Genomic DNA, 25,569 nt, shown 5'->3' on the forward strand with positions numbered 1-25,569 from the left:
TCCTGTCTGGCCAGTTTGAATCTCATTTCCTGTCTGGACATCGTGGCGAGCTCAGCAGCACTGGCAACGATGCAGAGCTCTCCAGCACTGATGGCAGTGCAATCTCAGAATAGAAAGAGGGCCCCAGCATGGACTGATCGGGAAGTCTTGGATCTCATCGCTGTGTGGGGCGATGAGTCCGTGCTTTCCGAGCTGCGATCCAAAAGACGGAATGCAAAGATCTATGAGAAGATCTCTAAAGACATGGCAGAGAGAGGATACAGCCGGGATGTAACGCAGTGCCGCGTGAAAATCAAGGAGCTGAGGCAAGGCTACCAGAAGACCAAAGAGGCAAACGGACGCTCCGGATCCCATCCCCAGACATCCCGTTTCTACGAGGCACTGCATTCCATCCTCGGTGCGGCCGCCACCACTACCCCACCACTGACTGTGGACTCTGAGGATGGGATAGTGTCCACGGCCGGATCCTCGGACATGTTAGCGGACGGGGAAGATGAGGAAGGAGATGAGGAGGACGAGGCAGTCGACAGCGCTCACAACGCTGATTTCCCCGACAGCCAGGATCTCTTCATCACCCTTACAGAGATCCCCTACCAACCCTCCCCAGCCGTTACCCCGGACACAGAATCTGGTGAAGGATCATCCAGTAAGTGTTGTAAACATCTAAACATTTATTTGTAACAGAACATGATTATTAACAATGTAAAAAATGGGTTTCTCATGATTACTTTGAATAACTTAACGGTTCAGTCATGGGCAGTGCAAGTATTTCAAAAAAATCTAGCAATGTCCGGTTTTGCATGATTGTCCTGCCCAAGCCGCTCTACTGTGTAGTCCCTGCTACTGCAGCTACAGTAAGATGCGGCCTATATGTCCGGGGATGGAGCAGAAATCCTCCTGGGACATCTCAAGGAAGCTCTCCTGCAGGTAATTTGAAATCCGCTGCATTAGGTTCTTGGGGAGAGCGGCCTTATTGGGTCCTCCGTAGTAGGACACGTTGCCGCGCCACGAGACTAGCAAGTACTCCGGAATCATTGCTTGGCACAGCATGGCGGCATACGGCCCTGGTCTTTGGAGGCTTTCCCGGAGCATTCTCTGTCTGTCGCTCTCAGAGATCCTCATGAGGGTGATGTCGCTCATGAAGACCTGCTTTGAATGAGGTAGGGGAATGTTATTAGTGTTGGCTGGTTTGCAGCCACGCGGTGGAGGCGGGAAAGGGTCAGCCGAAAGGGATCGTTCCCGGGGACAGCCGCGAGGGTGTGGGACAGGAGCAAACTTCCTGCTTGCCGGATTGCTGGCAGCAGGGACCGACATTGATTTCAATGTGAAATGAGGCCATTGCTAATATTAAAGTTTTAAGCTGCCACGAATCTACGGCTTACCATGTCTGCCTGCAACAGAAATTCCGTTGTCCTGACAGGGTTCTCAAAAGTGCTCTGCAAAACCACAGACAGTGAATGCGAAGGCCGAGAATTCGACCTTGTGCTGAGTGCGCATGTGATAGGTGCTGTGCATGGTCCTGTTCACAGAGAAAGACTATGTTCTTTGTTCACAACTACATTTATCTTTCTGAGGAATTCACTCCCTTTTTCCCATTCCCACAGCCCCATCTGCGACTGTCTCACAACCTAGCCTGTCATCACACTCCCAGAGGCTAGGGAGGATTAGGCATAAGAAGAAGAGGACACGGGAGGACATGTTCTCAGAGCTTATAGCCTGCTCCCGAGCCCAGGCAGCACAGCAGACCCAGTGGCGGGAGAACTTGTCCCAAATGCACCAAGCCAACATGGATCGGGAGGAGAGGTGGCGTCAGGAAGACCAGCAGGCGACTCAAACCCTGCTTGGACTACTGAGGGAGCAAACGGACACGCTCCGGCGCCTTGTGGATGTTCTGCAGGAACGGAGGCAGGAGGACAGAGCCCCGCTGCAGTCCATCTCTAACCGCCCTCCCCCGCCACCAAGTCCCATACTCCCTTCACCCAAAGTGCACAGAAGGAGAGGCGGCAGAGTCCCTGCTAACTCTCACTGCACCCCTGCAGAGAGCTCGAGCAGCAGAAGGCTCTCAGTCCCCAAAGTTTGACAAGTTCTTTCCTTCCCGCCTGACACAAGCCCCCGTCCAAGTTTCACTTCCCAGTCCCCTGTGTAGTTGTTAATAAAAAATATGTTTCTGTTAACTACTGTTTCCATCATGTTCTTTTGGAGGAGGGGGGGAAAGGGGGTTGGTAATTGGACAGGACAGTCACCTTTGGCAGGGTACATAGTCGGGGGCAGGCACAGCAGCAGGGCACATACATAGTGCAGTGATGCAGTGACTACTTACCCTGGTTAGTCTGGGAGGTTCTTTTCATGTTATGTGGTGGGAGGTGGGTTGCTCTGTGACTTTGTGGCACGGGAGGGCAGTTAGAGATCTGAAGCGGCGGTCCTTAGGCAGGATCACAGAGCCACACAGCAGGGGATCTGTAAGCGTCCCCCCCCGCCACAAAGTCACATAGTACCCCCATACACACAGTCCCTATCAGGAGGGGTGACAGGCTCCGTTGAAAGAACCATCCCACCGCACCGGAGCCTGTCAGTCCTTCAGTTTAGAAGCTGCATTCGCGCGACTACACTACACCCGCTCCGCACCACAGTCTGCGTCCCAGTTTTAAAAAATTCCCGCGAAAACAGTATTAAAGAAAACGGTGTGCTTTAACAAAGTAGAACTATTTTTATTTTGAAACGTGTGTTGGAAGTGGGGTGAAGGCTTCTCTGTACACAAAATTAGAAAGTCACAGGTTACCCTGCTCACTCAGGAACTTTGCTTTCAAAGCCTCCCGGATGCACAGCGCTTCCCGCTGGTCTCTTCTAATCGCCCGGCTGTCTGGCTGTGAGTAATCAGCAGCCAGGCTAATTTCCTCAACCTCCCACCCCGCCATAAAGGTCTCCCCCTTGCTCTCACAGAGATTGTGGAGCACACAGCAAGCTGCTATAACAATGGGGATATTGGTTTCGCTGAGATCACAGCGAGTCATCAAGCTTCTCCATCTCCCCTTGAGACGTCCAAAAGCACACTCCACCACCATTCTGCACTTGCTCAGCCGGTAGTTGAAGAGTTCTTTTTCAGTGTCCAGGGCACCTGTATAGGGCTTCATGAGCCAGGGCATTAGCGGGTAGGCTGGGTCCCCGAGGATGACTATAGGCATCTGCACATCCCCAACAGTTATTTTGTGGTCCGGGAAGTAAATACCTTGCTGCAGCCGTCTAAACAGACCAGAGTTCCTGAAAACACGAGCGTCATGAACCTTGCCCGGCCATCCCACGTAGATGTTGGTAAAACGTCCCCTGTGGTCCACCAGTGCTTGCAGCACCATGGAAAAGTAGCCCTTTCTGTTAATGTACTGGCTGGCCTGGTGGTCCGGTGCCAGGATAGGGATGTGAGTTCCATCTATGGCCCCACCGCAGTTTGGGAATCCCATCGCTGCGAAGCCATCTATGATCGCCTCCAAGTTTCCCAGGGTCACTACCTTTGGCAGCAGTACATCAACGATTGCCTTGGCTACTTGCATCACAACAACCCCCACGGTAGATTTGCCCACCCCAAACTGGCTCGCGACTGACCGGTAGCTGTCAGGCGTTGCAAGCTTCCAGAGGGCTATGGCCACTCGCTTATGGACAGTCAGGGCTGGTCGCATCCGGGTGTCATTGCGCTTCAGGGCAGGGGACAGCAACTCACAAAGTTCAAGGAAAGTTCCCTTCCGCATGCGGAAGTTTCGCAGCCACTGTGATTCATCCCAGACCTGCAGCACTATGCGGTCCCACCACTCAGTGCTTGTTTCCCGTGCCCAGAATCGCCGTTCCACGGCATCAACATGACCCATTGCCACCGTGATGTCCTCGGCGCTGGGTCCCCTGCTTTCTGAGAGGTCTGTGCTACTCTCACACTTCAGGCCATCACCGCGTTGACGTAGCCTCCTCGCCTGACTTTTCTGCATCTGCCTCAGGGCAACCTGTATGATAAGCTGCGAGGCGTTGAGAGCGGCCACAACTGCAGCGATGGTTGCAGTGGGCTCCATGCTCACAGTGCTGTGGCGTCCGCGCTGTCAATGACTTGAAAAGTGCGCGAAATGATTTCCCGCCGGCGCTTTCAGGGAGGGAGGGAGGGCGGGAGTGAGTGATGGATGGATGACGACAGTTACCCAAAAGCACCCTCGACACATTTTTTTACCCAGAAGGCATTGGTGGCTCGACCCAGAATTCCAATGGGCAGCGGGGACTGCGGGAACTGTGGGATAGCTGCCCACAGTGCACCGCTTCCAATGTCGACGCTTTCCCCGTTAGTGTGGACTCACAAAGTCGAATTACTGTCCTTAGTGTGGACACACACGTTCGACTTTGCAATATCGATTCCAAATATTCGATTTAAGTAAAATCGAACTACTCTCGTAGTGTAGACAAGGCCTAAATCATTGATGAAGATATTGAACAGGGCCACACCCAGAACTGATCCCTGTGGGACCCCACTCGTTATGCCCTTCCAGCATGACTGTGAATGACTGATAACTACTCTCTGGGAACGGTTTTCCAACTGGTTATGCACCCACCTTATAGTAGCTCCATCTGGGTTGCATTTCCCTAATTTGTTTATGAGAAAGTCATGCAAGATCGTATCAAAAGCTTTACTAAAGCTATAGTAAATATATACCACGTCTATCGCTTTCCCCCATCCGCAAATCTTGTTACCCTGTCAAAGAAAGCTATCAGGTTGGTTTGACATGATTTGTTCCTGACAAATCCATGCTGACTGTTACGTATAACCTTATTATCTTCTAGATGTTTGCAAATTGATTGCTTAGTTATTTGCTCCATTATTTTTCTGGGTACAGAAGTTAAGCTGATTGGCACTATATTTGTCCTTTTCCAGTCTTCTGGAATCTCTGCCATCTTCCATGACTTTTCAGACCAAATCGCTAGTGGCTCAGATATCTCCTCAATCAGCTCCTTGAGTATTCTAGAATGTATTTCATCAGGTCCTGGTGACTTGAAGACGTCTAATTTGTCTAAGTAATTTTTAACTTGTTCTTTCTCTATTTTAGCCTCTGATCCTACCTCATTTTCTTTGGCATTCACTATGTTAGATGTCCAATCAGCACCAACCTTTATGTTAATAATTCAGGTCAAAATCTGCTGCAGGAATAATTAAAAACAAATTTTCAGTCCTCATGCAAAATAAGTGGCTATGCATATGAGCTAAGGTGGGAAGAGATAGCATTAATATGCATAAATGCCCAGATTTTAAGGCTAGAAGGACCATTGTGATTATTTAGTCTGAGCCCTGCATACCACAGGTCAGAGAATTTCACCCAGTAAATCATGCAATGGAAGGATTTTTTCTTCCCTACTATAAGGACACTACCAAGCCCAATAACTTGAGGAGGACATGCAGCATAGCTTATAGAAAGGTATCCAGTCTGGATGTAAAGCTTTCAAAGGCCAGATTCCAATATTTATACCCCCATTAAATAGCACTCTACTCCACATGTCAATTTAGTTCAACGTGGTGATGCGTGAGCCACTTTCCTTGGTAATCAGTTCCAATGGCTGATTACCCTCACTGCTTAAAAAGTTGCATCATATTTTCAGTTTGACTTGTTTCCCCTAAGTTTAACTTTCAGCCATTGGATCTGATCACTTCAAGAGCTCCCTAAAATAAGAGATCTTTTCTCTGTGGAAGTACTTGAAGAATGTGATCAAGTCACCAATTTGCTAAACTAACTAAATGGGGGTCTTTAGGTCTATGACAGCCAGGAATGTATTCTTGACCTTAGATCATTCTTCTGGCTCTTCTTTGAGAGGCCTCCAGTTTTGCAACATTCTTTTTAAAGTTTAGACACATAAGATCCAACCATGCAAGGTGTAAAAGTCTATGAGAGATGAGATTGCTTTGCATCTTGCAAGAGGCACTCAGCATTATCTGTCCCATACAAGTATTTTAATATAGAATAGTTGTCCTGGTAGGTAATTTCTTTGCTTTACATCTTTAACAGTATCCTCTGAAATTAATATAAAATCTAATAACTGCAGCCAAATTAAACATGGAAAATATAACTATTTCATCTAGAATGTCAGTTGCAAACAAAAATACGATGCACCGTCAATAGATGGTTTTGTTGCAACATGTGACCTGCTGTAAGAATATTGTACATACCATCATTTTAAGATATCTCTACCATTTTACTAACGCTTTTTTAAAAGAATCATTTGTACTGTTATGAGAGTAGAAAACCTCAAATTATAGTTTCTCATATAAAACCTATAAAGTCCTAATTGCTATCTGTAGTACATCAAATAATTATTTTTATTACTAGTACTCCTGTCTGTCAGGTGGTGATTAAATGTTTCTGCTAAACAAAAATACTCATTGTATAATAAAGTAGTTTACTAACATAGAATCATAGGACTGGAAAGGACATTGAGAGGTCATCTAGTCCAGTCCCCTGCACTCATGGCAGGACTAAGTATTATCTAGACCATCCCTGACAGGTGTTTGTCTAACGTGCTCTTAAAAATCTCCAATGATGGAGATTCCACAACCTCTCTAGGCAATTTATTCCAGTGCTTAACCACCCTGACAATTAAGAAGTTTTTCCTAATGTCCAACCTAAGCCTCCCTTGCTGCAATTTAAGCCTATTGATTCTTGTCCTGTCCTCAGAGGATAAGAACAATTTTTCTCCCTTCTTGTAACAACTTTTTATTTACTTGAAAACTGTTATCATGTCCCCTCTGTCTTCTCTTTTCCAGACTAAACAAACCAATATTTTCAATCTTCCCTCATAGGTCACGTTTTCTAGACCTTTAATCATTTTTGTTGCTCTTCTCTGGACTTTCTCCAATTTGTCCAATTTTTCCTGAAATATGGCGACCAGAATTGGACACAATAGTACAGTTGAGGCCTAATCAGCATGGAGAAGAGCGGAAGAATTACTTCTCGTGTCTTGCATACAACACTCCTGCTAATCCATCCCAGAATGATGTTTGCTTTTTTTGCAACAGTGTCACACTGTTGACTCATATTTAGCTTGTGGTCCACTATGACCCCCAGATCCCTTTCCACAGTACTCCTTCGTAGGCAGTCATTTCCCATTTTGTATGTGTGCAACTGATTGTTCCTTCCTAAGAGGAGTACTTTGCATTTGTCCGTATTGAATTTCATCCTATTTACTTCAGACCATTTTTCCAGTTTGTCCAGATCGTTTTGAATTATAATCCTATCCTCCAAAGCACTTGCAAACCCTCCCAGTTTGGTACCACCTGCAAACTTCATAGGTGTACTCTATATGCCATTATCTAAATCATTGATGAAGATATTGAACAGAACCAGACCCAGAACTGATCCCTGTGGGACCCCATTCGTTATGCCCTTCCAGCATGACTGTGAACCACTGATAACTACTCTCTAGGAATGGTTTTCCAACCAGTTATGCACCCACCTTATAGTAGCTCCATCTAAGTTGCATTTCCGTAGTTTGTTTATGAGAAGGTCATGAAACATGAAATAGAGTTCTGCCTGGGTATAAAGGTAAATCTGACATAAAATAATCTAGTCTTAACTACTGTTGTAATATGAATATCTTTTGACTGTTGTTACAGTCTTTGAAACTGGGTGGGAGAAAAAACATTTCCCCAAATTAGATAACATGCTTTTGAAGATCTGGCTACTTCTTCCATCATTCATTTTCTGCCCAGGAGCAAGTACTAGCAGTGGTCTTTTTATTGTTTACCTCTTGCTCAGACAGAAGTGTATTTAAAGAGGAAGGATGGTCTTGCAATTAAGACCTGATAGGGATTCTAATCCCAGTTCTACACCAGTTTTCCTATGGAACTTTGGGCAAATCACTTAGGGCTAGATTGTGCCTGTTCAACACAGCCCTGCTTTAGGGGTAGTGTGGAGCTGCACCTCTCCACAGAGAGACAGTGGGAGGAGACACCTTCCATCCACTCCTTTCTCCCGCTGCCTGAGGGAATACACAGCCTGCTACTCACCCTTCAGGAATGTAGCATATACACACTCACCCTCTTCCAAACTGGCTGATGTGGGAATGGACCCTGTGACATAGAGGCCCATTAGCTGCTGACACAGAGTAGTGAACTGCTATCAGGTCTGACAAACTCATTACACCTATCACATTGCTGTCATAGTATTTACCTATGAATAATGTTGTGGGAGGTATCAAATGAAAGCTTATATTAAACTGGTTATTATAAGCTTTGCACGTTGTATGTATGGTTGATAGGTAAATTGTTATATTTCTATACTAAAAATGTTTAAACCATGTAACCAGGCACAGTTGATTAACAAGTTTGTTCAAGACAAAGGAATGTTGATTTGCCAGTCTGCCTATGTCTCTGATGTATGCAGTGTTGTTGCAGCCATGTCAGACCCAAGATATTAGAGAGACAAAGTGGGTGAGGTAATATCTTTTATTGGACCAACTTCTGTTTGTGAGAGAAACAAGCTTTTGAGCTTATACAGAATGCTACAGAGAAATACAAGAGGTGGAACAGAATGTTTAGCATAAGTAGTTACATATTTCAAGGGACCATTCAAGGTCCACTTGAAATATGTGTTAACTACTTATGCTAAACAATCTGTTCCACCTCTTGTATTTCTCTGTAGCAGTCTGAGTATGTTTCCAGTTTCCAAAGAAGAGCTCTGTGTAAGCTCGAAAGCATGTCTCTTTCACCAACAGAAGTTGGTCCAATAAAAGATAGTACCTCCCCCACCTATCTCTCTGATGTAAATCAAGTATTGGGAAAGCCAGAACACAATGGGAGATGCATTTGTATGTGAGGCAACAGGAAAAGCCATGTTGATGGGGAAGATGTGAAAGGAGGGGAAGGCACCGGAGACAAAACCACTCTCTTAGGTGCAGGGAATTCAATTGTACCTTGCCCTTTCATGGGCTTCCTAAGTCCGGGGGAGAGGTCTAGCCCCTAAATCCATCTGTGCCTCAGTTTCCCTCTATCACAGCAGTGGTATTACACTAAATCCATCTGTGTGTGTGAGGTGCCCGGATACTGTGGTGAAGAACGTCATAGAAAAGTCTGTGAATAAGATTGCTCCCTATTTTTTTTAGGTGTGCATTTTAAAATTACAATACTTTTCCTTTTATTGAACCAACTTTTGTTGGTGAAAGAGACAAGGTAGTCCCATTGACTTCAACTGACCTACTTCTGTGCTAGAAGTTCAGCGTGTGCTTAAATGCTTTGCTGGATCAGGGCCTAAATATCTTGTCCATGTTTTTGTTAATAAGGGGCCAAATTCATTCCAAGTGTAACTTAGTTGAATTTGTTGGTGTTACACCAGGGCAGACTCTGCCCTGAGCTGGCTGAACTTAATTTGATTATCTACTCTGTTATATCAGTTTAATAAAATCAGTGAAGTTACACCAGAATAAAATTGGTGTAATGGAGTGGGGAATCAGGCCCTTGAAGTCTTCATCTGAATTTCTGCTTCTTTTCATACGCTGGACTAGAAAGACACACTTTCTGTGGCTTATCTTTTCTTTTTTCAACAGTAATTCTTAACAGAATTCTTAATTTGTAACCAGCCAATGACTTCAGCTCTTTGAGGCGAAGAGTGACTGAGGCTACGTCTACGCTACCAGCCTGAATCGGCGGGTAGAAATCGATCTCTCGGGGATCGAATTATTGCGTCTCGTCGGGACGCGACAATTGATCCCCGAATCGACGCTTGTACTCCACCAGCAGAGGTAGGAGTAAGCGCCGTCGACGGGGGAGCCGCGGAGGTCGATTTGCCGCCATCCTCACAGCGGGGTAAGTCGGCTCCGATACGTCGAATTCAGCTACGCTATTCACGGAGCTGAATTTGCATATCTTAAATCGACACCCCCTCCGCCCCCCGTAGTGAGGACGTAGCCTGAGTGACAAAGAATATTTTTTTCTCTTTGCACACCTGTCAAGGCTGCTTCCCCACTTTGAACTTTAGGGTACAAATGTGGGGGCCTGCATGAAACTTCTAAGCTTAACTACCAGCTTAGATCTGGTCCGCTGCCACCATCCCAAAGCTAATTCCCTTCCCTGGGTAGCCTTGAGAGACCTTCACCAATTCCCTGGTGAATACAGATCCAACCCCCTTGGATCTAAAAACAAGGAAAAATCAATCAGGTTCTTAAAAAGAAGGCTTTTAATTAAAGAAAAAGGTAAACATCATCTCTGTAAAATCAGGATGGAAAATAACTTTACAGGGTAATCAAACTTAAAGAGGTCAGAGGACCTCCCTCTAGCCTTAGGTTCAAAGTACAGCAAACAGAGATAAACACTCTAGTAAAAGGTACATTTACAAGTTTAGAAAACAAAGATAAACTAACACCCTTGCCTGGCTGTTTACTTACAAGTTTGAAATATGAGAGACTTGTTCAGAAAGATTTGGAGAACCTGGATTGATGTCTGGTCCCTCTCAGTCCCAAGAGTGAACAACTCCCCAAACAAAGAGCACAAACAAAAGCCTTCACACCCCCCCCCCCAAGATTTGAAAGTATCTTGTCCCCTTATTGGTCCTTTGGGTCAGGTGTCAGCCAGGTTACCTGAGCTTCTTAACTCTTTACAGGGAAAAGGATTTTGGAGTCTCTGGCCAGGAGGGATTTTATAGTACTGTACACAGGAGAGCTGTTACCCTTCCCTTTATAGTTATGACAACACCTGACACAGAATAGCTGTAAAAATGCTCTGAAGAGCTGGCTGTTGTCTGACAAAATACACCAGACTTCCCTGCTTCCTGATTGGTCTGACTTCTAAAATATCTCTGCTTGCAACTGCAAGCCAGAGCTTAATTTCCATAAATACTATTTATTAAGCACCAAGAATGAGCTGCTCAGTGTTGCATGAGACATAAACAAAGACAGCCTTGGCCTCAACGAAACAATTTATCAATCCTGTCCAGGGATCCATGTGGCAGTGTGATCCTGGCCTTGATCCAGATGCATTATTGCACCTAGCTCAACTCTCATATATATATATAAAAATTCCCCTTTTTTTTTTAGTGTGGTGCTAGTGAAAGTTATCAGGGGAACATAGGAACCATATGTAGGTCTCTTCCTTTATCCATCCACAAGCAAGGTTCAGTGAGGCTTCAACTGACTAGGTACTACCATCTAACGAACCTGGTTTGTGAATAAAGGAAGGGAACTTCAGGTGATTTCTGCCATCACCTGATAACTTTCACTAACACACACACACAAAAAAGAGGAGTTAGGCAGGTGAGCTTCCATTTTCCTTCTGACAAGGGGTAGGTTAAAAAAAAATTGCCTGCATTTTGTGGTTCCTATGTGGCCCACTGTGTAAAAGCCAGTATTATAACTTCTTGTGCCCCAACGAGACTAGGCTACGGTTCCCAATACCAAGTTGGAGATGGTTGAGTTTTCAGCATAAATTTTCTTTAAGAAAACGATGAAAATGTACTGGCATAGTGGTAGGCAGGGAGATCATTAGCTTCACTGACATGGAAGGATCGCAAGCAAGAGAAAATAACTAGAAATGTAACTCTGTCTGATCATGCAAGTGTTGAGCACCTCCTATCAGCTGCTCAACGATGTTAATTCGACTGGGTCTGATTCTCTACTGACTTGTCCCTTGTGTGGTTGGTCATTTACACTTGTGGAAAAGAGAGATCAACACTATAATTCTGATTTGATGGCTTCTTATGCTCACTTTGCACAGGTGCAAATGACTGTGCACAGTGAAAGGCAGTGGAGAAACAGGCCCATTGACTCTAGTGGAAGCCAAGCGCACTCATTCCCCTTACAGCACCAAGCCCTATGCAGTGCCTACCCAGGCCCAGGACGTCTACATAGCAGGTATAAAAGTTATATGAAGACTTAGTTACTTTAGTTGTTTAATAGGTCAGCCTTGCGGGTTAACATTATGCTCGACTGTCATAAGTAAAAAGCAGAGATTGGGCCCAAATTAATCAGCTCTGTTACCTTGGAAATCTTCAAAATCCAAACCTGGCTCAGGATCCAGATTTTGTAAGTGGCCTCTAGCTAGCTTCATAATGGCTCAAATGAAAACCCCAGGTCCAAATCTCCTTACTTTGTGGCGGTGCTCAGATTCGAATCTGTGAGACTGAATTTGTGGCTCTAGTCTGAGCCCATCTCGAGGAGAAAACTGTGTGATTCCAAGTCTAGGCTCGGAACTGCGTATTGATTGGGCGCTGAGCCTGCACTGAGTCTGTTGGAGTCAGTAGAGCACCATGTGGGTGTAATTGTGCACAGTCAGTTGGAGGATCAAGGCTTAGTTATCTTCTAAACTTAAAGAATTTACTAATTTCCACCCCTCCTCCAAAAGGCCACTCCCCGCCCCAAAACAGACCACACCAGTGTAGGGTGACCAGACAGCAAATGTGAAAAATCGGGACGGGGGTAGGGAGTAATAGTAGCCTATATAAGAAAAAGACCCCAAAATCAGGACTGTCCCTATAAAATCGGGACTTCTGGTCACCCTACACCAGTGACTGATTTAAGGTCACAGAAGCATTGGTACGTTGCAGCTTTTTTGGTAGGAGACATGAATGTCTTTTCCTCTTTAGTGTCCCCTGAGGCCACTTATTTAAAGTCCCTCTAAGGTTGTCTCTGTATCGTGGCACCTTCTTCCCACATTGCCGACATGGCTACCTACATAAATTAGAGACAGGCATGATGAGCGGAACTGATTTCAGAAGGTGCTTTAAAGACAACCTTTAAAATGTTTATTTCAGGGGACAGAATTTCCTCCCTGCCACACATACTACCAGAAATATCTTCGTCCAGTTTCTAGTGTAACCCACTGGTTTCAAGACTGTTCTAGCTGCTATGAGTATCGGGTATCAGAACTACATAGTCTCATAGCTGAGGCATAAATAGAAAGACGAACACGTAGCTGGAAAGTGTCAGTGGTTAGTTGCTGAGAATTGGCAGGCCTGTGTGGAAATGCTTGTCCTAGGCGATAAGCATTGCATTTCCAGAATACCTTCACCTAGGCCTCTATGTGCAATGTTTATATTTTCACTGACCGACATTTTTTTGGCTGGGAAGAGAGAGGGAGAGTAAGGGTTTAAATAGACTAAAACTATAATATTTAGGTATTGCTTCTATCTGGAGAGGGGCAGTTTTGTCTTTCACTGGGGCTCTTTAGGAGCAGTGGTGCAAGTGGAATCTATTTCTTACCAGTATGAGGGGGGCAGCAGCTAATGGGAGGCATGTGACCTCCTCACATGACCTTCCACGTGACTCCTCCCTTCCCCACCCCCAGCCTGGGACCCTCATGCTCTCCCCGTCCCCTCCCCATGATCCAGCCCCCTTACCGGGGGCTGGGGGGGGGGGAAGAGGGGCTCTGTCCTCCTCCTACTGCACTGGAGACTTTAGAACTGCAGCGGTGAAAGGAGCAGAATGTGGGGCTGCTGGGTGACCTCAGGCCAGCAACTCCTCCGGCGTGGCTCTACCACCCAAGCCCTTTTATGCAGGGTCTCCTTCACCTGTACAGCAGCCCTGCCAGAGAACAGGACTGGGGGTGGGGGACAAGGCTGGGGGTGGTACAGCGGTGCTGGAGGAGCTGCCAGTGTGGGGCCGCCCAGTGGCCCCATGTTCTGCTCCTTTCCCCGTTGCAGTTCCCGGGAGAGCTCTGTGGTTCAGGGCTCTTCCAGGAAATGCAGCAGGGAAAGGAGCAGAATGTTTGCAGCTCCTCCAGCGTGGCTGTACCGCCCCCAGCCCTGTCCTCCGGCGGGGCTGCTGTAGAGACAGAGGAGACCCTACATGGAAGGTCTGGGGTCGGTACAGATGCACTGGAGGAGCTGCCGGCCTGAGGCCACTCAGCCCCACGTTCTGCTCCTCCTATGTCTTTCTGGTATGCCATACCAGCTATAAATACCTTGCTGGTAAGGCGTACCGTACCGCCCTACTTGCACTGCTGTTTAGGAGTCATTGAGGGAGGGTGCTGAACCAGTGTCTCTGGCTGCCCTTGCTACACCCTCTTCTCTTCTTGTCTAGCATGTCCCACTATTTGGGCAGCTTTGTTCCCAAAACCCAGCCATCCCTGGCAGAAAAGAGATTTTGACCCTGCTTTACTCCAGTGCAGCTTCTTTGCTTGGCAGACATTCTAGCACTCTGAAACCTGCACTGGGTTTTATGACAGGAGAAGCTGGTGCAATCCCAGAGCAAACCTGATCCACCCAGTATTTATCTGTTAATTTCTAAGGAAGACATGGTGTTATATGGTGCCAATTTTAAGTTTACAAAAGCATATAAAGAGTTAAATGATGAATAATGAATAATCCCTTCCCCTCCTTGTGTCCTCACTTTTCTGCCAAGTCCGTCTTTTGAATCTCATCCTACAAACACTTGCTAACATGAGTAGTCACATAGAAACCAATGGGACTATTCACTGTAGTAAGCACTACACAAAGCAGTAAGTGTTTGCAGGTCTGGGTCAGTAGATTTTAAGCTCTTTTGGGGCAGGAACCTGTTTTCTGTGCAGTTTCTCTGAAGCTCCTAGCTAGCACATTGGTGAACACTAGGAAATAATTAATAATTAGTAAGAGACTGAGCAGTAAACTATTCATTCACTGGGGTTTTTGCTGTTTAAAAAGTTTGCAGTTCTACGGCCACACACAGGTCTTACGCTATGTGATGGGATGTCTGCAAAAGAGGCCTGATCTGGTGAAAATGAAGTGGGGTCAGAATGATACAAAACTTCCTCAAATGCTTTTGTCTGAAATAAGCATATCAGAACCAAATTGTACAATGCCAGAGCTTTGCTGGGATAAGTGTAGTGACTATGTAGGAAGTGCTACACTGACAACATGGGAAGTGCTGGAGGACCAATCAGCCTCCTTGCCAGTTGTTTCAAAGAAAGGTGAAAGAAACCTGTGCGACATATATGGCAATTTTCCTGCAATATCCTTGAAAGACCTTATTGTATTGTTTATGTATTATTGTGGTCTGGGATTAAATGTAGCCTCTCTAGGTGGGAGATGTGACAGCTGTTGCAACCCTATTCAGTATCTTTGGGGTCCACTGTTTTAAATGAATGTTTTATGTATGACTGTGTTCGACTCCATGGGGGAGGGCTACCACAGCTCCTCCAGGAACTAAAAACAGTGGGTGGGGATTAAAGGCAAATCAGCAAAGTTGTGTGCTCCTCCCTCCCCCAAAAAGGTACCGCTTCCTGGGGATGCTCACATATGCTAGTTCAAACTAGATTCTCCAGAGACTGGCAGACAAAGGAAGGACTTTCCACACAGAGCTGGGGGGAGAGGTAGATACAATGGAGGAAAGGGATAGGGTCCAGAGTGACCTAGACAAATTGGAGGATTGGGCCAAAAGACTCTGCTGAGGTTCAACAAGGACAAGTGCAGAGTCCTGCATTTAGGATGGAAGAATCCCATGCACTGCTACAGGCTGGGGACCGACTGGCTAAGCGGTAGTTCTGCAAAAAAGGACCTGGGGATTACAGTGGATGAGAAGCTGGATATGAGTCAACAGTGTGCCCTTGGGCTGCATTAGTAGGAGCATTGCCAGCAGATCAAGGGAAGTGATTATTCCTCTCTATTCGGCTCTGGTGAGGCCACATCTGGAGTATTGTGTCCAGTTTTGGGCCCCCACTACAGAAAGGATGTGGACAAATTGGAGAGAGTCCAGCGGAGGGCAACGGAAGTGATTAGGGGGCTGGGGCACGTGACTTATGAGGAGAGGCTGAGGGAACTGGGCTTGTTTTGTCTGCAGAAGAGAAGAGTGAGGTGGGATTTGATAGCATCCTTCAACTACCTGAAGGGGGGTTCCAAAGAGGATGGAGCTTGGCTGTTCTCAGTGGTGCCAGATGACAGAACAAGAAGCAATCATCTCAAGTTGCAGTGGGGGAGGTTTAGGTTGGATATTAGGAAAAACTATTTGACTAGGAGGGTGGTGAAGCACTGGAATGAGTTAGCTAGGGAGGTGGTGGAATCTCCATCCTTAGAGGTTTTTAAGGCCTGGCTTGATAAAGCCTTGGTTGGGATGATTTAGTTGGTATTGGTCCTGCTTTGAGCAGGGGATTGGACTAGATGTCCTCCTAAGGTCTCTTCCAACTCTAATCTTCTATGTTTCTATGACTTTTGGATAAATAGCCTGGGTTTAAACTGACTCAGAGCCTTCTTTCTGATACAGCATACAGACAGGACCTTCTGTTCAAGGGGGTGGGGGAGCGCTCCAATCCTTGTGGAAGGGTTGGAAGGAACCTCATAAGATTGATGAATGACCTCTGGTAGGCTTTTTAGCATGCATCTAGGTTCTTTTATTGTTTTTAATATGCTTTCTCTGTAATCCTTTCACCTTAAGAATAAATGTGCTTTTTTAGAAAGAGCTCTATGATGAATTGTAATTCATAGTCTCTGGAGAGAAGGCAAATTGCAGGTGCTGGCCTTTTAAGCAGTCGGGCTTGCTGGGGATATTACTGTATAGTCAGGGAGCTGTGCATCTGAAAAAACCCTGGTCAGGAGGGAGAGAGACGCAGTTTTCTGCCCAAGAGAGCTGACAGTTGGAGAGTCGGGAGCCTAGAGTAGGTGCCCTTGGGGGATCATGGGGAAGTGAGGGGGGAATACAGGTGCAGTTGCCCTGAACTGTGACAACCTCAGAATGGACAATTTCCCTAATAGAAAACTTAATGGACAAATGCTACTAGGAGTGGTTTCTTCCCAGGGAGTTAGTGTCTAGTTTTTGGTTTCTCAACCTAAAAGTTCAGTTTTTCCTTTAAGTAATGCTAATTATGGTTGCTCTGCCAGTCCATGTTTTGCCTGGTAAGGAAATGACAGATTGTTCTGGATTAGCATAAGACAGACAAATGTGCAAGCAAAGACTTATACGTGCAAATATGTAAATGTTAAATACAGTGTATATTTGCTGGAAGCTTGACTATGATAAATGCATACAGATGTGAATTTCAAAGGGCTGACTATAGTATATGCTTTTTACTGTCCTGTTAGTTTCAGAGATCTGCGGAAATGCTCTCACTTTTTTCTTCAAATAGGGCAGAATGTGGCCCCCAGTACAAAATGTCCTTAATGCCATCTTGAGTAATGTGAGGAATTACATTTGTGTGATACTCTAATACTATGAGGAAGGCTGGTTTCTTGTGGTAGTTACAGTCGAGTTGCAAAGTATAAGTGGCTAGACCGTACGCGACTCTTAGATCACTCTTCAAAGGCCTCTGGAATCAAGATTCCCCCACCTTCATTAAGTTTGATGAGTGAGCTTTGCTTTGTGAATCAAACCTGTTGCTAAGTAGGTCTTGAGCAATTCTTTTTATAGCTACTTAGCTAGAGAAACCATGCTTGTGTTCTTGATCCACAGGGCTGAACACTGAAACAGTTTCAGAATGCCAGAGTCCAAACATCTGCTCTGTGTAATTAAAAATAGATGCAGTAAATGTATATGGGGCTTATACATCATGATTAACACTAGGTCTTTTTTTTAAATGTCTTTATTTTGTTCTATTCAGTTAGGAGCATATAGGAGGGTCAGAGTAGTGGGCTAGCTACTCTGTGGCTTAATGGTAGTGCTATACATTGCTATGCAGGTGGGTTGGGTTCCCTTTCTGGTGTCACACCCCAAGCCAATTAGGCCCAGAAGTAGTACAAATAATTTCCCCACCCCCTCCTTGGGAAAGAGAGGTTTGAGACACTTGTCACATAATGTGATGTCTGGAATAACAGTTATTTCCCATTCCCATTTGATACTTGTGGGTAAATGCTGACTCTTGCTTGGGGAACACTGTACCAACCTTGATACTAGTGCCCTTTTAACTCATATCAAACCTTATGTAGGTGCAAAGAATTGTCAGAGCCTGATTCTCCTTTTATGCCGGTGTAACTCCGTCCATTTACTTTGATATCAATAGAAATGAAAGGGTGATCAAACCCACTCTGTACATATAGATATATTGATGCTGTTTCAGTATTGTACTTTCAGATGACTATGTAGCTTACAAAATGGACAAAGAACACTGATAATTCCAGGGTCTTTAAATAAAAAGTGCAGGCTTTTTCTTCAAAGCAAGATGACAGTTGTTACTGTGCAGCTGGAAAGTATCATAGCTGAAAGCAAAGACATATTGTAGCTTACTGTATTTACTGTCAGTGGGTTTTGTTATAAATACGCTACTTTGATTTGTATGTTGTTTTTAACTTAAAAGTATTCATTTTGATAGTGTTTGTAAAGTTGCCTTTTAATCCATACTGTGTAGTTGGGGGATGGGGAGCAATCTAGTTTGAGGATAAATACTGCAAATCAGAAAAGTTGCTACATTACTATTTGTGGATGGTTTTAGGTAAAAGGCTTATTTAAGTCTTGTCTGTGACCCAGTAATGGCATCAATAACATCCTCAGCTGACTTACTTGCCTTTTGTGGGTTTCAAAAGGAAATAGTGTGATGCTAGGGCATACTAATATCACACTGAGAGGAAGGATGTACTAGTGGTTAGGGCCCTACTCTGGCGACCCAGGTTCAGTTCCCTACTTGGCCACAGACTTCCTGTGTGACCTTAGACAAGTCACCTAGTCTCTCTGTGCCTCAGTTTCCATCTGTAAATAGGGATAATAGCACTGCCCTAGCTCCCAGGGGCATTTTGAGGATAAATACGTTAAAGGTTGTGATGTCCTGCTATACTGGGGGCCATATAAATATTTTAGACTAGATTAGTTAGTCAGGAATAACTGTTGTTCATATAGCATTGATTTGTACATGCGGCAGTACTTTAAACTATTCTGTCTTTTTAGGCTACTTGTTTCCTGAGGACAGCCCCTCTGTGCCTGCCCAGAGCCCCACTGAAGTCAATGGGACTATTCCTAGGGTGAAATTTTGGAGCCATCAAAGTAAATGGCAACACGTCCATTGATTTCAGTGGAACCAGAATTTCACTCATAGCACATAAAGTTACATATGTGTGTAAGTCTTTGCAATAGGAGCTCAAGATTTCCTCTCCCCCCCCCCTCCCCCCGCCGTGATGTGCTCTATAGAGTGGTTCCTGTGCTTTCTTCATATTTGTTATGGATAAATGGCACTATAAAAAATTCAGTAGTTATCAGTAAAATTATTCATTAAAAGTAAAACGTAATAAATAAAAATGCAGTTAACTTCTACAAAATCTCTGCCTGTTGTTCTGTAATAAATAAAATAGATAAATATAAAATAATGATCAGTTACGATAATTTGGGAAAATGACTAATCATAAAGCTACTGATCTTAAAAACCTCTACTTTCTGTGGTCAGTCCAGATACTCCCACATGGGCTTTTTGCCACCCATACGAAATGTGTAAGAAGCAATTGCTGGGTTTGCTTTCAAAATGGTGGGTGGGATTTTGCAGCTGTCACAGCTCTGATACTGAAGCTCCTCCATTGCCAGTTGCTGAGATCAGTTTCCCATAGAAAAGAAAGTAGCTGCTGAGTGTTAGACCGTGTTGTGTGGAAACGGTCTAGATGCTGACTTCTAAATGGCAAGCCCCGTACCTAGTATGTAGCTTTGAGAAAATGTAGCTCCATAACCAGTGGAAGTTAAAAGAACGGCACCACAAAGAAACTGCAGCTGAGTCTACCGAGTGGGGTTAACGAATCTTTGGCAGTGAGCTTTCCCAAAATAATACAGTAATGTCAAGCATATTAAAGGTAATGTGCGAGAATTAGTCTCAGCTCACGCCAAAGTGTTAACATTTAATTTTATTGACACACTAGGGCATGCGTTCATGTGTTTAGCAGATTATACTGAGAATTACATCTGCTTCTCCTCCTGTGTGTTTTCCACTGGAACTGAAAATTCTCCATATGCTGGGTTTAAAATGATCTTTGATATTGTTTCTTTTCTGCTTTGCTTTCTTTCCCCAGCTGAAAATGAAAATGGTCAGTTGCCAATTTGTGTTTGTATTCTCTGCCTTTCAACAGACTTGCCACTATAACTTTTTATAATTAGGCATAAGATTTATTGGGGTATATGTGAATTGTGTGGCAGTCAGACCCTAACATGTTACATATGAAGGAGTCCTTTCCTCCTCTGGTTATATAGATTCTCTGCAAAGGTTATTAATAATGTGATTTGCCCCACAGGCTCAGACTGCATGAAGAAAAGGTAATTAAAGATCGAAGGCATCATCTCAAGACATATCCAAACTGTTTTGTTGCCAAAGAATTGATTGACTGGCTGATTGATCGCAAAGAGGCCTCAGACAGAGAGACAGCGATTAAACTGGTGCAGAAATTATTGGATCGCAGCATTATCCATCATGGTGAGTGAAACAGCAGCAGCCACAATTATTTTCATTTCTTTCTTGATAACTGTGATGCAATCAAGGGTAACTCCCAGGGCCGGCTCTACCATTTTTGCCACCCCAAGCAAAAAAAAAAAAAAAAAACACTTGGACTGCTGCCGCCCGAACTGTCAAAGTGCACAAAAAAAAAAAAAAAAAAAAAACGCTGCTCAGACTCTCCGCCCCAAGAATGGATGGAATGCCGCCCCTTAGCATGTGCCGCCCCAGGCACGTGCTTGCTCTGCTGGTGCCTGGAGCCGGCCCTGGTAACTCCTGACCCTGCTTCTGCAGTTGAAGAAGGCCCCTGATTATTCTGCTCTATGTGAGTGAGGCAGGGTTCGGGCATTCCCGTGGAAAAGGGGGTCCTTACACCCTGTGCCCTGCATATCTCTGCTCCATGGGGACTCCCATATATGCCAGTGTACAGGGTCACTAATAGAGATGTAAGGGTGCAGCCTGCAGAGCCATGACTACTCAGGTCCATTGTCCATCTCCCTCTGTAAAGTGGGATGTAGTTGCTTCAGACAACACTGTTGCCTTAGTGGCTAAAGAGCGGCTGCACCTCATACTTTCCTGCAGCAGACAGGGATTCTGTTGTCTGTAAGAACTCCTCTATATGCTAACACCTAACTACCTGGACTTGGGGCTGCTGGAGGGGAGGATTTCTCCTTTAGTGAATGAAGTGACTGTAGTGAGACATGTTAAATGTAACATCCTTTCTTTATAAACTGAAGCTGTTCTGTACCTTTTCTCTTGTTCTGTATCATGGTGACCCTGTGGCTTCAGTTCTAGAATAATGATGTATTGGAAGTTACATGCATTATTTGTGAAATGTGGACACAAACCACTATCAAATCACAATAGTGATGTTTATATACTCATTTTACACCTGTGTAAAGTATAAGTGCAAAATGACTACAATGTACAAGTCCGTGGCAAATCAAGCCCTTTGTTTCAAGTGCACAGTGTTGTCCAGTTAAAAAGTCAACATATGAAATTGCAATTTTCCCATCTCTTTATAAGAGGGATTAGAGGAACTTTTGTAATTGACAAGTTGACTTTCTCCAGAGACACCTGTAAGTGTGCAAGCACTGCTGCAACTGTCAGCAATGCATAAACAATACCTTAATTAAAGGGATAGTATGCAGATGAAATGTGTGCCACTACTACACATTCTGCTTGATTCAGAAATTAAAATTCTGGGTCTTTATGGAACCTGGGAATTGAGGTAGATAATTAAAGAACAGATACAAAGTAATTATAGGGGCTCCAAATGCCAATTGCTTTATCCTCTATTGAAGAAATGTCAGTGAATAGTTTACATGGAAGTCAGAGTAACTTAATTTAATTGAGCAATGGAAACTTAATATGTGAAAGTTTGTTTAAATCTTTAATAAAACTTTAAAATGTTTTCCACCTCAGAACATAATCCCAGCCCGCTCCTTCCAGCCAGGTGAGTCAACAAGCAATGGCAGGAGTCCTTGACAAAAAAAGATGTTAAAAAAATTAAGTACAAAATTGCTATTTTCAAGGATTTTCATTCATTGGCTTCAAAGTTAATGCAACTGTTTCAAGCATGCTCTGATGTAGGACAAGTTCAGATAGCCTAGTAAGCCAGGTTCCATAGGGGCCTCTTATGCCACCAGTAGTAAGTTAAAACGGTAATGTAATGTTTAATGCTCATGCACTAGTGCCATATGGGGTGGAGTATGAGTCTGTGCATGCTGACTGAGAGCTCTGTGGTGATAACAGTTTGATTGGACTGTCCCCCACTTTATCTCTGTCTTAGTTGGAGCTCATTTCAGTCCACCCTCTCCAATTTAACAAGACTTTCATCAACTATTCCCCTAAAAATGTTTCCTAGCTCTCAATACATTCCCCATTGCCTCTCTGACTCCCCAGCTGGCATGGCAGAGCAATTTGAGAAGTGGAGAAGGAAGATTATACAGTGAATCTTAGACTTTATTATGTGTCTTTGCAACAAGTGTAAGGTTAGCTTGATCCAGGCCTGGATTAATGCAAGTGACAGTCATTGTTAGCCAATCCTGAAATTACTGATTCAGGTTTTTAGGAGACACCTGATTTAATCATAGAATCATAGAAGATTAGGGTTGGAAGAGACCTCAGGAGGTATCTAGTCCAACCCTTTGGTAAGAAGCAGGACCAACACCAACTAAATCGTCCCAGCCAGTGCTATGTCAAGTTGGGCCTTAAAAACCTCTACAAATGGAGATTCCACAACTTCCCTACGTAACCCATTCCAGTGCTTCACCACCCTCCCAGTGAAACAGTGTTTCCTAATATTAACCTAGACCTCTCCCACTGCAACTTGAGACCATTGCTCCTTGTTCTGTCATCTGCCACCACTGAGAACAGCCGAGCTCCATCCTCTTTGGAACCCGCCTTTAGATAGTTGAAAGCTGCTAACAAATCCCCCCTCGCTCTTCTCTTCTGCAGACAAAACAAGTCCAGTTCCCTCAGCCTCTCTTTGTAAGTCATGTGCCCCAGGCCCCTGATCATTTTTGTTGCCCTCCGCTGGACTCTCTCCACTTTGTCCACATCCTTTCTGTAGTGGGGGGCCAAAACTGGACGCGATACTCCAGATGTGGCCTCACTAGTGCCGAATAGAGGGGAATAATCACTTCCCTCAATCTGCTGGCAGTGCTCCTACTAATGCAGCCCAATATTCCGTTAGCCTTCTTGGCAACAAGGGCACACTGCTGACTCATATCCAGCTTCTCATCCATTGTAATCCCCAGGTCCTTTTCTGCAGAACTGCCGCTTAGCCAGTTGGTCCCCAGCCTGTAGAGGTGCATGGGATTCTTCTGACCTAAGTGAAGGACTCTGCACTTGTCCTTGTTGAACCTCATCAGATTCTTTTGGCTCAATCCTCCAGTTTGTCTAGGTCACTCTGGACCCTATCCCTACCCTCCAGCATATCTACCTCTCCCCGCAGTTTAGTGTCATCCGCGAACTTGCTGAGGGTGCAAAATCACAAGGTTTTGCCAGATAGGTGTCTTTCGCTATGCATTGATATTGCAGCATCCATTGAAATGAATGGCTGGCAGGCTACAAAATATTAGAGATTCTATTTGGATAATTATCTAAAAGTTTGGATTCCAAGAGATACCATTCAGCCTTTTATGTGTGGGGACATATTTGTACAATAAACAATTTTGGGGCGGAGGAGGCAGGACTATGCTCTGCATATGCCTATTCTGTTTTTAAGTTCACTAGTGATGATTGGTATCTTGTTCTGATTGTGTTAGGTCTCTAACATAAGTGTGATCATTTCTGATGTCACTTATTTTATGTTTCAGTTTGTGATGAGCATAAGGAATTCAAGGATGTCAAACTTTTCTACCGGTTTAGGAAAGATGATGGAACATTGCCACTGGATAACGAGGTGAAGGTGTTCATGAGAGGACAGAGGCTATATGAGAAGTATGTTGTATGCAAAACCATAGCATGTTGACTGTATTAGCTTCCTTGTAGCATCTTGTTTCACATTAGATTGCAAGTCCTCCTGTCTTGAATTGTAAATGCTTGAATAGTCCCCAATATGATGAGGCTCCGATTCTCACTGGAGCCTTTGCACACTATCACATAATAAATAATGGCTGATTTGGCATTTAAAAGTGTAAACCTGGGACTTAAAACTGTCAGATTGTGGCCTTAATAGTAGACCTAATTTTAGCTAACAAGAAAAACTAATCTTCACTGAGTCAGCCTCCACTATTTCCACAGAAGAAAGATTATATTAAAACAAGTTACAAAAGCAGTCCAGAACGTTTAATTAAGAGTTGAAACAGATGGTTACACTGAGATTCTGGATATCCCACTGGATTACTTGGGTCAAATAACTGAGAAGTTTAACCAGATTGTCCACTGTAGAATTAATTTAATTCATTCAAGGCACAGGGGGTTGTAACATGGTAGTTTCAGGCAGAATGAATAAAATGTTGTCATTGATTGTGCGAAAGTGTGAACAGACGATTTATTTATTCAGATGCTTGAAGTATTATTCCAGACTGACTCCAGCTGTCAGGCAGTATACATGTGATTACCTAGGGCAGCAAGGCCCAGATCCTCAGAAGTATTTAGGCACTCAATTGCAATAAGAGTTAGGTGCCTAGATACCTTTAAGGAACAAGCGTAAGCAGCCATGTGAGCCACTGTGTTCACTTTATAAGGGGGTAGCCATGTTAGTCTGTATCTACAAAACCAAAAAGGAGTCCGGTGGCACCTTAAAGACTAACAGATTTATTTGGTCATAAGCTTTCGTGGGTAAAAAACCTCACTTCTTAAGAAAGCTTATGCCCAAATAGATCTGTTAGTCTTTAAGGTGCCGCCGGACTCCTTGTTGTTTTTGTGTTCACTTTGTGTTGCATCAGTATTGTTTCCCTGCTAGAATAAAGTTTTAAATGAAAAGTTCATACAGAGAAAGCTATTAAAGGCAAGAACAAAAACTCCATTAGCATAAACCCCATTCCAGCAACTCCAGCTGTACTTACATGCCCAAGGGGCTAAAGAATCTCCAAATAGCTGTCCCTCCTTCTGCTTGGCCTGCAGAGGAAGAGGGCAGTGGAGGAGTAGTGGGAAGCACCCAAAGGGAGAGGCAAAGGATCAACAAGGATGGGAGAACCTGCCAAATCCTCAGTAGGAGGTTAACTTTACTGCCATGCTGCAGGGAGAGTAGCTGGCAACTCCTCTGAAGCACTTACTTGCCCTACAGTTTGTATCAGAGCAGTCGTCCTCCGGAGCAGTGCATGCTGAGTAGCAGTTTGTGACAGCAGCTAACATTGTAAATGGACAGAAACCCTAAAGATATGAGAGGTGAAGTGTGACTAGGAACTTGGTCAGGAGAGAGGCAAAGCCACCAGGGAACTGGGGAGGTTGTGGCGGGTGAGGGCAGTACGGTCTTTGTGTCAGCTGCGAGCCAGAGGTAAGACAGGAGACATGGAGACACTTCATAGCTGCATGCAGTGCCGGTTTAAGACCTTTAGAGGCCCTAAGCAATGAAAGGATTATGGTGCCCCCCCATATGTAATTCAAAATAAAAACAATATTATACCATAAAATAAAATTTTATTTTTCGAAATGACACAAAACTTACATATATGCTGAAATTAAAATAGCTTCTTTCTAGATTTTCTAATTGCAAAATTCTGGATAAGTTCATCGAAGCTGACTCGATGAAGCATGTCCGCTTCCATACACAAAAGGGAAAGTGAATCAAGTCTGTCCTGACACGTTGTTCTCTGAGG

The 25,569-nt window shown here is 44.4% G+C and overlaps 1 protein-coding gene across 4 annotated transcripts in view; it reads left to right on the forward strand.

Annotated features, from left to right (window-relative positions):
* The window catches only part of DEPTOR (DEP domain containing MTOR interacting protein), a 114,227-nt gene that overhangs the window by 19,077 nt on the left and 69,581 nt on the right, over positions 1 to 25,569 (forward strand). For all 4 annotated transcript variants that reach the window (XM_034763527.1, XM_034763526.1, XM_034763529.1 and 1 more), the window contains exons 3-4: positions 20,103 to 20,281; positions 23,623 to 23,746. In XM_034763527.1, the coding sequence (XP_034619418.1) occupies positions 20,103 to 20,281; positions 23,623 to 23,746 (303 nt within the window). The remainder of the gene's footprint in view (positions 1 to 20,102; positions 20,282 to 23,622; positions 23,747 to 25,569) is intronic.

Source organism: Trachemys scripta, chromosome 2 (assembly GCF_013100865.1).
Source record: "Trachemys scripta elegans isolate TJP31775 chromosome 2, CAS_Tse_1.0, whole genome shotgun sequence".
In the NCBI taxonomy this organism is placed as follows: Eukaryota; Metazoa; Chordata; order Testudines; family Emydidae; genus Trachemys; species Trachemys scripta.